This window comes from Elephas maximus, chromosome 15 (assembly GCF_024166365.1).
Source record: "Elephas maximus indicus isolate mEleMax1 chromosome 15, mEleMax1 primary haplotype, whole genome shotgun sequence".
In the NCBI taxonomy this organism is placed as follows: domain Eukaryota; kingdom Metazoa; phylum Chordata; class Mammalia; order Proboscidea; family Elephantidae; genus Elephas; species Elephas maximus.
Genome location: NC_064833.1, coordinates 36,623,187 through 36,636,354, shown reverse-complemented (window position 1 = coordinate 36,636,354; position 13,168 = coordinate 36,623,187). Strand labels below are relative to the sequence as shown.

Sequence of the window (13,168 nt, the reverse complement as noted above, 5' to 3'; positions counted from 1 at the left end):
ATGAAGGGTCCGTTGCTATGTAAAGAAAGCATATTTCTAGAGAATTTAGAAACTGTATTACCAAGTTACTATTCCAATTTGATCAACAGAACAAAACAACCTATATATTAATCCTAGAAACCATTCCTAACTAAGCATTACTCCCTAAACCCTTGTTTTTACTCCTTCTCCTCCTTTTTGTTCTTTTGTCTGTTTTCCCAGAGTTTCTCTGAGGGAATGGCTAAAGCATGAAGAGGAGCTAATTAGCCTTAGAGAAAGGAGAAGAATATTCACGAAGAGAGAACAGCCCGTGCATTGGCTCTAGTACATATGAAAGGCTCAATGAAAACTAGAGTAAAAGGGGAAAAGACCAGATTATTTAGGATGTGTTAAAAATTTTGTCTTCATCTTAAAAGTAATGGGAAGGCATTGATTTTTTTTTTTTCCAAGCAGGAGGGTGAGGTAAGATGATGAGATTTAAAATTTGAAGGTGATCACTTTGGCAGACAGTGGATATGGGGGAGTTAGGAGTGTGCCTTCATCTATATGACCAAAGATGTGTCCATAGTATCAGCAAGTGTTCAGAGACATTGAGATCATAAAATGGCATTGTTCTCAAGTACATGGAGTATCGCCATTTGGCTCTTAGAATTTTCCCCACAAACAATATGAAGGCATATCATTAGGGGAATAAATAGAATGGAAATTCCAAACAGCTTTGCCATTGGCCTCCTTCCCATTAAATAAATAACTACTTTATGTTATGATCCAGATTTCCATAGAAACTTCATAATTCATAAAGTAAAGCCAATTTGTTTCCCAAGTAACCTTTGTGTTTCTGTGTGACATACATTCAGACCCACAGTTGTAGCTTTTTATTAACACATGCTACTTGAGTAAGTTCTATTTGATGTGCATCTCGGAGGAGCCAATGATTCAAATTCAGGTCTAATCCTACATGAGTAGAGTGGCAGCCACTGACAAACCCAGATATGATTGCATATCAGCATACAAGACTGTTGAGGAAATGTTTTAAAACCTTGTTCCTATACTGCATATAATAAACAGGATTTCAGCAAGTACTCCATCACACAAATGGAATATTTTGTTTGCTTTGGAAACAAACGGATCTTTGTGTTACAGTCTACAGTTTGGATTGTCTGGATGATAATCCTTTGCTTTGATTTTTCTGGGCTTCTTTTCAGCATTTCAAAGAAATTGTAAAGTCTGTCTCAGGCCTAGAAAGACTGTGAGGGTCTCTGAAAATTATAGCGTCTATATTCACCTGATTATAGCCTTCCAGCTTACTTCAGACGCTTAGCCCCAGAGGGAGTCTTTAGCTCTGTCTGCTCTCTGATTAGAGTCATTCTTAAGCATGTTACATGGGATGCTGGAGATTTATGTTCATGGGCTTCAGTAGTCACATATGATCACAGTGTGACATTATTTTTAACCCTTTATCACTGTTTGCAAAATTAGTAATTTGATCTTACTTTTCATATATTCATTATTTTTTTACTACATGGCTAGGCACAGAGTTTTTGTGAATATTCTAATTAAAGATGGGAACTTGTCTACACAGGCAGTAGATCTTGACAGAGACTTCTGAATTTCAGAGAGTTATGGAGTATTTCAAAGTTTTAATCAGCCCTAGTTTTGGTTAAAACAAAGATGCTGTTTGAAATCACCTGATAGTTTAAGTAAAAATTCTACACAGCAATAGATCTGGAATAAATTATATATTATTCAGCCCTAAGTTCTTAAAGGATAAAATGTAACTCGACTTCTAAAGATACCAGGTCATATTGGGAATATTGCCATATTAATTTTACTATTTAATAATGAAGGTGGTATGTTTTAATGATATGATATTTATGTTAATTTTCTCTGCACCTCCTAATCCCAGGGTATTATTATTGGTAGGATATTGCATACTATCTTAAAAGGAGATGAGAGTCGTTTTGATGTTCTTTGCTAAATTTTTTTTCTCCCGCTAGTCCTCTTTCTGTTTTTCATGGTTTACAGTGGAACCTTATCTTTTTTTTTTTAATGCTGTACTCCTCAAGTTGAAGGTCAGGGGCACTTTCATAATGTTCAGAAAAGAAAACAGATTTCTGTTAAGAACTACTTTTATTTGCACCAAGATAATGGGGGCTCTGTCCATGTTAAAAACAATCAAAATTCCTTGAGATGGTTCAAGAGACACATTTATGAACACAAGACACATTGTTGGCTTTAAGTACTCTGTTCAGTTATGAACGCTGAACACTGAATAAGATAGCCAGAAGATCACATACCATTAGCATGATTAGTGCTAGCAAGACTTGTATTAAAACATGGGGGCAGGCAGGGAAAGATGGGTCTTAGAAAAACGGAATGATATGACCAAGACCCCCTTTTGGAACATGTGGGCAAGCTTTGGAATGTATCCAATAAAATGAGCATTTCAAAGCGGTCAAATTAAAAGTCGGCTCTAGTTAAAACATCTTCCCTTGAGCTATAATATATCAGCTCTGGGTATATCTCTTGCTACCTTGTGATTATTGTATTTCATAGATTGAAATAGTGAGTTAGTACTTTTTTTTGTTTTACTTTATTTCATTTTTTAAATTTTTATTGTGCTTTAAGTGAAAGTTTACAAATCAAGTCAGTCTCTTGTACAAAAATTTATATACACCTTGCTGTATACTCCTAGTTGCTCTCCCCCTGATGAGATAGCACACTCTCTCTCTGCTCTCTATTTCCATGTCCATTCGGCTAGCCTCTGACCCCTCTGTCCTCTCATCTCTCTCCAGACAGGAGATGCCCACATAGTCTCATGTGTCTTCTTGATCCAAGAAGCTCACTCCTCACCACTATCATTTTCAATCCCATAGTCCAGTCCAACCCCTGTCTGAAGAGTTGGTTTTTGGAATGGTTCCTGTCCTGGGCTAACAGAAGGTCTGGGGACCATGACCCCCAGGGTCCTTCCAGTCTCAGTTAGACCATTAAGTCTGGTCTTTTTATGAAAATTTGAGGTCTGTATCCCACTGCTCTCCTGCTCCCTCTGGGGTTCTCTGTTGTGTTCCCTGTCAGGGCAGTCATTGGTTGTAGCTGGGCACCATCTAGTTCTTCTGGTCTCAGGCTGATGCAGTCTCTGATTTATGTGACCCTGTCTGTCTCTTGGCCTTAAAATTACCTTGTGTTTTTGGTGTTCTTCATTCTCCCTTAGTCCAGGTGGGTTTAGACCCATTGATCCATCTTAGATGGCCACTTGCCAGTGTTTAAGACCCCAGACTCCACTCTCCAAAGTGGGATAAAGAATGTTTTCTTAATAGATTTTATTATGCCAATTGACCTAGATGTCCTGTGAAGCCATGGTCCCCAAAACTCTGCCCCCACTATGCTGGCCTTCAAAACATTCAATGTATTCAGGAAACTTTTTAGCTTTTGGTTTAGTCCAGTTGTGCTGACCTCTCCTGTATTGTGTTGTCTTTCCCTTCACCTGAAGTAGTACTTATCTACTATCTAGTTAGTGAATACCCTGCTCCCCCTCCCTCCCTCCCCCCCTCATAACCATCAAAGAATATTTTCCTCTCTGTTTAAACTATTTCTCGAGCTCTTGTAATAGTGGTCTCATACAATATTTGTCCTTTTGCAGCTGACTAATTTCACTCAATATAATGCCTTCCAGATCCCTCCATGTTATGAAATGTTTCACGGATTCATCATTGTTCTTTATCGATGCGTAGTATTCCACTGTGTGAATATGCCATAATTTATTTATCCATTCATCCGTTGATGGGTACCTTGGTTGCTTCCATCTTTTTGCTGTTGTAAACAGTGCTGCAGTGAACATGGGTGTGCATACATCTGGTAGTGTAAAGGCTCTTATTTCTCTAGGATATATTCCAAGGAGTGGGATTGCTGGATCGTATGGTAGTTTTATTTCTAGCTTTTTAAGAAAGCACCAAATCGATTTCCAAAGTGTCTGTACCATTTTATATTCCCACCAGCAGTGTATAAGTGTTCTAGGCTCTCCACAACCTCTCCAACATTTATTATTTTGTGTTTTTGGATTAATGCCACCCTTGTTGGAGAGTCAGTACTATTTTTAATCTCATTTTTTAAGAATATAAAATATTGCCATTAAAGGAAGTTTGCTACGGTTGACCTAATAATGGCAGTAATAATTCAGTTTTTTGTTTTTTGGTTTTTTTTTTTCCTATTTCTGTTGAGGTTCTGGAGCCCTGGTTGTGCAGTGGTTAAAAGCTATAGCTGCTAACCAAAAGGTTGATAGCTCAAATCCACCAGCTTCTCCTTAAAAAATCCTATGGGGCAGTTCTACTCTGTCCTATAAGGTTGCTATGAGTCAGAATCGACTTGACGGCAACTGATTTGGTTTGGGTTTTATCCAGGTTCTAGTTGCCAATTCTTCTTTTCCTTAGATCCAAACTGCTATACCAGACTAGTGAGTCATGCAATCATTGTTAGTAGCTTCAACTCCCAATGAGCAATGAACTGTTGATCTCTCTGGTGGAAAAGAAAGTCAAGGTAGCTTCACTGAAGTCTTATGATATCTTCTGTATAGACTCTATGTTGACAGAAAATTTGTGCAAATGAAAAAGGCATCTGGTCCTAATTAAACCACTTGAAATATGTTCTATTCTTAATGGTTTAGACAATGATATTTACTATACATGACTGAGTAAGCAGGTCTGTGCTGTGGTTTAGTCTGCGTGCACTGTTCCCACCGCCCCCCTCCGCCTGTCCCCACCACATTGGTTTTAAATTGCAGCCAAGCCCATGACAAGTTTTTTAATCTCTTTAATCCTTTGCATATACATATGTAAAATGTATATGATAATAACCAAACCAAACTGGTTGCGGCTGAGTCGATTCCTACTCATGGCAACCCTACAGGACACAGTAGAGAGTTTCCAAGGAGCGCCTGGTGGATTCGAACTGCCAACCTTTTGGTTAGCAGCTGTAGCACTTAACCATTACACCACCAGGGTTTCCTATATGATACCCCCCTTATAAGATTGTTGTGAGGATAGTAGGAACTAAATTCCTAAGATGGCTAATAAACCCTTGAAAAATGGTAGCCTGGACTCATATCACCTTCAGTGGAAGAAGGAATATTTCTATTCCAAAAATGATAGATTTTATTTACTCCGGCTGATAGATGTTATGCTGAGGACAGTGGTGAAATGCTGTTACCATCTCTTTGGAATGTTCTCTACACTTGATGGTAGAGACCTTTTCACTTTTCAACAGTTTAATATTATATCTCAATTGATAAATGTTATCTGTCCTATAGAAACTAGGAGATAACTATACATGATCTCTTTAACATAAAGTTCAAATCTTCATCCGTGACTGTATTTTTTAGTGTTACACAATATTTTTATTTACAGTGTCTTTGCTATTTACTTCATCTGTTTAAAATTACAGCCTTATTTTGTCTGCCTCTTGTACCTTTTGTTTCATTTGTCCTTTTCAGGAACATTTTCTTATCCCAAAGAGATAGCTTGGGATGCCTGAACAACTCAATAATATTATGAGCTTCTGGTCAACATTTGTCTATATTTTATACTATACTAATAGATGAATGGTATTTTGTTCAGACACCACAAATGGTAATACATTATGGTTTACACACTTCAGTTGATTTTATAAAAAGCCTTATTTTGATCCTAAAAGAGGAGTGAAGATTCCTGAAATTGCTGAACATAGGTACATTGGAGAATTATCAATGACAGAGACCCACTATTCTTCCAAGCAATCACTCTCTAAATAAATCACATATAGTAAGTTACTTAGAGTAAACATCATAAGAGTGTCTTTCTAAACATTTCCCACTATATACATTTTAATACACTGCACATTTGGAAGCATGGCTTCATCACAGTGACTGCACACCCTGAAAAATAGTAAGGCCTTTACAGAGACATATTTATTGTCTGCAGGACAATTTTTATGTGTAGTCATGACTGTGATAGATAGTAAACCAACCTATAAAACTGACCTCCAACAATTTACATGCACCTTTGTAAAGATGGAGGAAAGAGCCTTAGATTTATTATATACCTCTATTTATTGCAAAATTATAATTATTTTGGTATAGGAGGTAGTCACAGGACCCTAAACAGAACGTTGTCCAGTATCAGTATAGTCAGATCATTGGGGTATATGCATTGTTTTACAAATGTAAAATCCATTAAATCCACCTAGAAGAAAATGTAGATCTTTGGCCTTTCTTGGTTATCCAAATTGTTTATTATTAATTCACATTTACCCCACCTACCCAGAGAATTTGGGCTTCATACCACTTCTAAAAGTAGAATATCCATGGAACTTATTAGTTTAATATTTTCAGAAATGTTAATTATTAAATTCTGTTTCCTCCAAATTTTCTTTTAAATTTTACTTTGGAATTAATATACCTGGGTTATTTGCTTCATTCTTTCTTGTGTGCTCTCTCTGTCTCTCCTTGCTTCCTCTCCCTCCTTCTGCCTTTCCTCCCTCCCTGCCTCTCCTCCTCTTCTATTTAGCTCAAGACGAAAGACTATTTTTATTTTAAAACAATTCAGTAATAAATTTAACCAGATATTTTGGGAGAGCTGAAATATATTGAGTTTTTGTTTTTTGAGGATGTTAACTGTATGGACTTTGTAATCTTAGTATTTACAGGGATTTTTTTTTTTTTTTAAATCCAGGCTCTGCTACTTGAGCAGAGTGTTCTGAATGTGGTCAAATTGCATAATCTCACCAAGACTCAGTTTTCTCATCTGCTGAATGGAAACAGTATCCTTCATGTGGTTTTTATGACAGTTAAATGAGATATTACACAGTGGATACCCATTGCCATGGAGTCAGTTCTGACTCATAGTGACCCTGTAGGGCAGAGCAGAACTGACCCGTAAGGCTTCCAAGGACCAACTGGTGGACTCACACTGCCAGCCTTTTGGTTAGCAGCTGAACGGTTAACCACTGTACCACCAGGGCTCCACACAGTCCATAATAGGCACTAAAAAGTGTTAGTTATGATAAATTGACAATAGTAATAGCATATTTATTTCATAATCAATAAATGATTTGTGTTTAATTTGTTAAAAACTTAATTAAATATACTTTCTCTTAATAAATATGTTTAATGAATTTAATCATCTCTTTAAAATTTAGTTCAGAGTTTCTTCTTAAAAAGAATTGTCTCATTTAATAGACATGTAACATACATGTCAGTGTTTATGTTTTCAAAGTGGTCACTATATGGCGAAGGATTATTTTCAGCAGACTGCATTCTCATCCCTTTAATACATCTTTTATATGAAACTTCTTAACATCACAAAATGAAATATGAACATATGGCTGAAAGTAAGAAATTGGCACACTCAGAAAATTGCAGCTGGAAGTATTTTTCCTTTGCTTCCATTTTATCAAGTTATTTAATCCAAGACAGTTTATGAATGTGGGATTTGCTTTTTTAAATTATGCATCATTTTCATCTCAGTACCACTACATGCCTTGAAACAGTTTTCTGTGGTTTGTAGTTTTGATGGTTTTGTTATTGCAAACTGACCTGTAACATTCTAACTTTTCTTCTCAGGGGTTAAAACATGATCCCATGCGTGTCTCATATGTAAGCACCTGGTGCTTATATGTATACCAAAAGGGGAGGTGGGGGACTCCGCTATTATTTCTGCTCTACACAAGCTATAGTTTTAATATTACAAAGTTTTAATATTACTTCTGATATGATATTCTTTTAAGTGCCTGCTTTGTGTTAGGCCCTCGCATGCATGTTATGTTATTTAGTTATTACAAGATTTCTGTATGATAAGTTTTATTTCTCTGGTTTTTATTAATGAGGACCCTGAGTTTCAATTTAAGTAACTATCGTATAATCACACAGCGTTAAGTGGCAGAGCTGGAATTCAAAGCCATGTCCATCCGACTTCAAAACATTCTCTTGCAGTTCCACCATGCCGTGCCTGTACTGTTAAGGGAAATGTTATGAATATCCTGGATCAAAGAAGAATCTTTATATTGAAGGGAACACTTGACTTATTGAACAGAGTTTCAGATGAACATACCCATTTAAATGCATTTACAACTTGCTTAAAGGCAGTGCTTTCCGAGGAAACGGAAAATAAGCAATTAGATTTAATTCACTTGGAGGTGTACACCTAAGGCCATACCTACACCAGCCAAATAAATGGAGATTTTAGTATCTTTCACCAGGGAGCAGTAATATCTGCGTTGCCATTTTACAAAATGTATAATCTTACAATATATTTCCATTTAAAACGGTGTAGCAGATTAAATCCATTTCAGCTCTGTATTTCTCATATTTCACTATGTTATTGCAGTATTGTAATGACTTTATCTGCCCAAGTATAGCATCTGAATCTCGCAAAAAGGGACAGATGAGAAAATGAACACAAAATGCCATTTAATCACCCACATTTCGAAGAAATTGCTCATATTTTTTAAATGTAGAATTTTTTTCCAAAAACAAAAAAATATATATGAAGATTAATAATAGAGCATTATTGGTAAGTCTTTGTGCATATAGGAAAATTAGTAATGTGAAATAAATTGTAGCAAAAAATTTCAGACTCAGCAGGAATAAAACAAGACTTCAAAGAGGGAATATTATGCAAGAACCAATTCTTATATAGGAAATAATTTATTTTCTAACAATGGTTATTATTAATTTTTATGTATTGATAGTGAGTTACAAACATTGTAATTGAAGTTCCACACATAAGCAGTAAATATTGAAAGGAGAAATGAAATATTGTTCATTTTTAATTCTTCTTTTAGTGAGTTGTGTATTTGGATATTTAAGATCATTTCTTCCCTTAAAATTGCATAAAACCTGAGGATATAGGTTTTTATATCTGCTTTAGTTGTTGAATATTTTATCTGTTGTGAAATGGGTTTAAATCTATTTGGTTGGTTTTACTTTTGATAATTAGTAGATTGTGGGTTCTCAAATTGCTGTTCAATTATGAATCAATGTATTTTCATTGAAAATTTTATTGGGATAACTATATATTCACATGTGGTTATAAAAAATAACTCAGAGAAATTCTTTGTGCACTTTGTCCAGTTTCCTCAAATGCTAACAGTTTGAAAAACTATTTTCCTTTACTGTTTCTTCCTTTCATTGTCCTCTGCATATTGAAGTAATATTTATTAAGTCCCTACTTTATTTATTATGGTGATATAAATGGTGGTGGAGATCGCATGATAGAGTTTTGCAAGACCAACAAGTTATTCATTGCAAATACCTTTTTCCAACAACGTAAATGGCAACCATACACATGGACCTTGCCAGATGGAATACACAAGAATCAAATCAGCCACACCTGTGGGAAGAGTCGATGGAGAACCTCAATATTGTCAGTCAGAACAAGGCCAGGGTCTGACTGAAGAACAGACCATCAATTGCTTGTATGCAACTTCAAGTTGAAGCTGAAGAAAATTAAAACAAGTCCACAAGAAACAAAATATGACCTTGAGTATGTGTATGCCACCTGAATTTATAGGTCTTCTCAAGAATAGATTTGTCACTTTGAACACTAGTGATGGAAGATCAGATGAATTGTGGAATGACATCAAGAACATCATACATGAAGAAAGCAAGAGATCATTAAAAAGAAAAGAAAGAAAAGGCCAAAAAGGATTTGAGAAGGGACTCTGAAACTTGTTCTTAAACGTAGAGTAGCAAAATGGAATGGAAGAAATGATGAAGTAAAAGAGCTAAAGAGAAGATTTCAAAGAGGAGTTCAAGAAGACAAAGTAAAGTATTATAATGAAATGTGTAAAGACTTGGAGTTAGAAAACCAAAAGGTAAGAACATGCTTGGCGTTTCTCAAGCTGAAAGAACTGAAGAAAAAATTCAAGCCTTGAGTTGCAACATTGAAGGGTTCTATGGGCAAAATATTGAACGATGCAAGAAGCATAAAAAAAAAAAAAAGAAGATGGGAAGAATATACAGAGTCACTGTACCAAAAAGAATTGGTCAACATTCAGCCATTTCAGGAGGTAGCATGTGATCAAGAACTGATAGTATTGAAGGAAGAAGTCTAAGATGCATTGAAGATATTGGCAAAAAACAAGGTTCCAGGATTTGATGAAATACCAATGGAGATGTTTCAGCTAACGAATGCAATGCAATAAGTGCTCGATTGTCTATGTCAAGAAATTTGGAAGACAGCTACTTAGCCAACTGACTGGAACCAAACCATAAAAACAAAAAAATTCATTGCCGTCAAGTCAATTCTGACTCACAGCGACCCCATAGGACAGAGTAGAACTGCCCATAGAGTTTCCAAGGAGCACCTGGTGGATTCGAACTGCCAACCTTTTGGTTAGCAGCTGTAGCGCTTAACCACTATGCTACCAGGGTTTAACTGACTGGAAATGAGCCATATTTGTGCCCATTCCAAAGAATGGTGATCCAACAGTATGTGAAAATTATCGAACAATATCATTAATATCACACACAAGTAAAATTTTGCTGAAGATAATTAAAAAAACAGTTGCAGCAGTATGGTGTACCAACAGGGAACTGCCAGAAATACAAGCTGGATTCACAAGAGGACTTGGAATGAGGGATATCATTGCTGATGTCAGAGGCATTCTGGCTGAAAGCAGAGAATACCAGAAAGATGTTGACCTGTGTTTTATTGACTATGCACAGGCATTCGAGTGTGTGGATCGTAACAAATTTTGGATAACATTGCAAAGACTGGGGATTCCAGAACATTTAATTGTGATCATGAGGAACCTGCACATAGACCAAGAGGCAGTAGTTCAAACAAAAGAAGGGTATACTGTGTGGTTTAAAATCAGGAAAGGTGTGCGCCAGGGTTGTATTCTTTCACCATACCTATTCAATCTATATGCTGAGCAAATAATCTGAAAGCTGGACTATATGAAGAAGAATGGGGCATCAGGATTGGAGGAAGGCTCATAAACAATCTGCAATATGCAGATGACACAACCTTGCTTGCTGAAAGTGAAGAGGACTTGAAGCAGTTACTGATGAAAATTAAAGACCACAGCCTTCAGTATGAGTTACATCTCAACATAAAGAAAACAAAAATCCTCACAACTGGACCAATAAGCAATATCATAATAAATGGAGAAAAAATTGAAGTTGTCAAATATTTCGTTTTCCTTGGGTCCACAATCAACGCCGATGAAAGCGGCAGTCAAGAAATGAAAAGATTTATTATATTGGGCAAATCTGCTGTAAAAGACCTCTTTCAGGTGTTAAAAATCAAAGATGTCACTTTAAGGACTAAAGTGCCTCTGACCCAACCCATGGTATTTTCAGTGGCCTCATATGCATGCAAATGCTGGACAATGAATACGAAGGACTGAAGAGGAATTGATGCCTTTGAATTATGGTGTTGGCAAAGAATATTGAATATACCATGGACTACAACCATGGGCTCAAATATAGCAATGATTGTGAGGATGGCACAGAACCCAGCAGTGTTTTGTTCTGTTGTATGAGTTGGAAGCTAGTAACCAGAGAAATCCAAACCATTGCCATCAAGTTGATCCTGACCCATAGAGGACTCTAGAGGACAGAGTAGAACTACCACATAGGGTTTCCAAGGAGCGCTTGGTGGGTTCAAACTGTTGACCTTTTGGTTAGCAGCTGAACTCTTAACCACTATGCCACCAGGGTTTCCTAGAAACTACTAGATGGCACCTAACAACAACAACAAAAACTACAACTTTATTCCAGGTATAGTACTGTTATTGTTGTGTGCTGTCAAGTCAGTTCCGACTCATAGTGACCTTGTATGATAGAGTAGAACTGCCTCATAGGGTTTCCTAAGCTGTAGTGGTAAAGAGCAAAAATTTGTCAGCTCCCATCCACTAGCCGCTCCTTATCAAAGACTTTCTGAAGGACTTCCTCTTCATTATTTCCATATTCAGTTACAAAACCAGGACCCTTTAGGTTTTTAAGACGGTAAAATATCGAAATAAAATAGCATGTTCCAAAATAAAGGCTTTAGTTATGGAGAAGAAAACCTCAGTGGTCTGAATGACTTAGGAGATGGTCAGTCCTAGTATGGGTGTTTGAATATTTACAAAAAATGAAGATTTGTCACTTTCCTTTCGTAGAGTGTATTTATGACTAACCATATTCTAAGTGAGGTCAAGTGGGGATCGCCGTGATTTGTAACTGGCTTCTTTTTTCACCCTGCCCTAATGATGCTGGACTCTTCTTCCCTTGTAATTGCATTGTGCGTATGTAAATTAATTTTTCCTAAGTGCTTTAGAACTTATTCTATTAAGTAGTCCCATTTCAAATCTTGTTTATATTATTCACTAGCTCCTGTTTCAGATTTCAGCTGTGGTCCTGCCAGCTTGATTATAATTCTGAAGCAGTAAAGCTGCAACTAAAAAGGTTTTGTTATAATTCCATGTTTTGGGGAAACGCAGATGTACGGGATCATATAAAATATAGTTGCAATTAAATGTAAAGGTAGAAGTGCTTGCTTCTTTGTAGACACAAGTTCAGTTTGAAATACTGATTTCTTCAGTTAAAAAATACCATCTAAGTAATCCTAAAAATGTATTACAGGGCCAGATGCAAAGGTGATGCTCATTACATGTTTGTTCAGTAAATGAATCAACAACGATTGCTTAGGATTGGATGCCACGTGCTTCTCCTGTGACTTACTGAACCACTATCCTTCCTGACCTATCATGGGTTAGTAATAAGTAATGGTTGACTCCAATCGTTGTGTAGTCATCTGATTTGCTCATAATTTGTTGACTTTGGAAATTCAAAACAAGAGTGACTTAATAATACGTTTTTAGAACATTACTATTTCCTGAAGAGATGCTTTAGTTTAACATTCTTGATTTAGAAGCCAAGTTGTTGGTCAGAATACCAAAAGTAATAGTGATAATAATACTATCTCATAATTTTCACAGGATTCCAAGTAAAAAAATCCTTGACAGAGAGATTTGCAAGTGGGAGAATTTATAGTAATTAGTATTTTTGAAGACATAGTGGCGGAAGTTCCTGTTTATATTTAGGATACTGCTAATTTTCCCATCAAGAAATTAGAATTGCCCCTGTCTTTTTAATTGTTCATCTTCCATTTAATCATTTTTATTCAGTATACCACTGTTTGCAAGGGACTTCTCTTTCTTCCTAGTAGCT

General features: G+C 36.3%; 1 protein-coding gene across 3 annotated transcripts in view; it reads left to right on the top strand.

Annotated features, from left to right (window-relative positions):
• The window catches only part of ZFPM2 (zinc finger protein, FOG family member 2), a 530,635-nt gene that overhangs the window by 237,065 nt on the left and 280,402 nt on the right, over window positions 1-13,168 (top strand). Inside the window, exon 1 of one of the 3 annotated variants that reach the window (XM_049854287.1) lies at window positions 9,033-12,709. The exons of the other annotated variants lie outside the window; for them this stretch is intronic. Coding sequence (XP_049710244.1) covers window positions 12,706-12,709 — 4 coding nt within the window. The 5' untranslated portion in view covers window positions 9,033-12,705. Of the gene's footprint in view, window positions 1-9,032; window positions 12,710-13,168 lie in introns of those variants that run through there. 3 annotated transcript variants of the gene reach the window in all.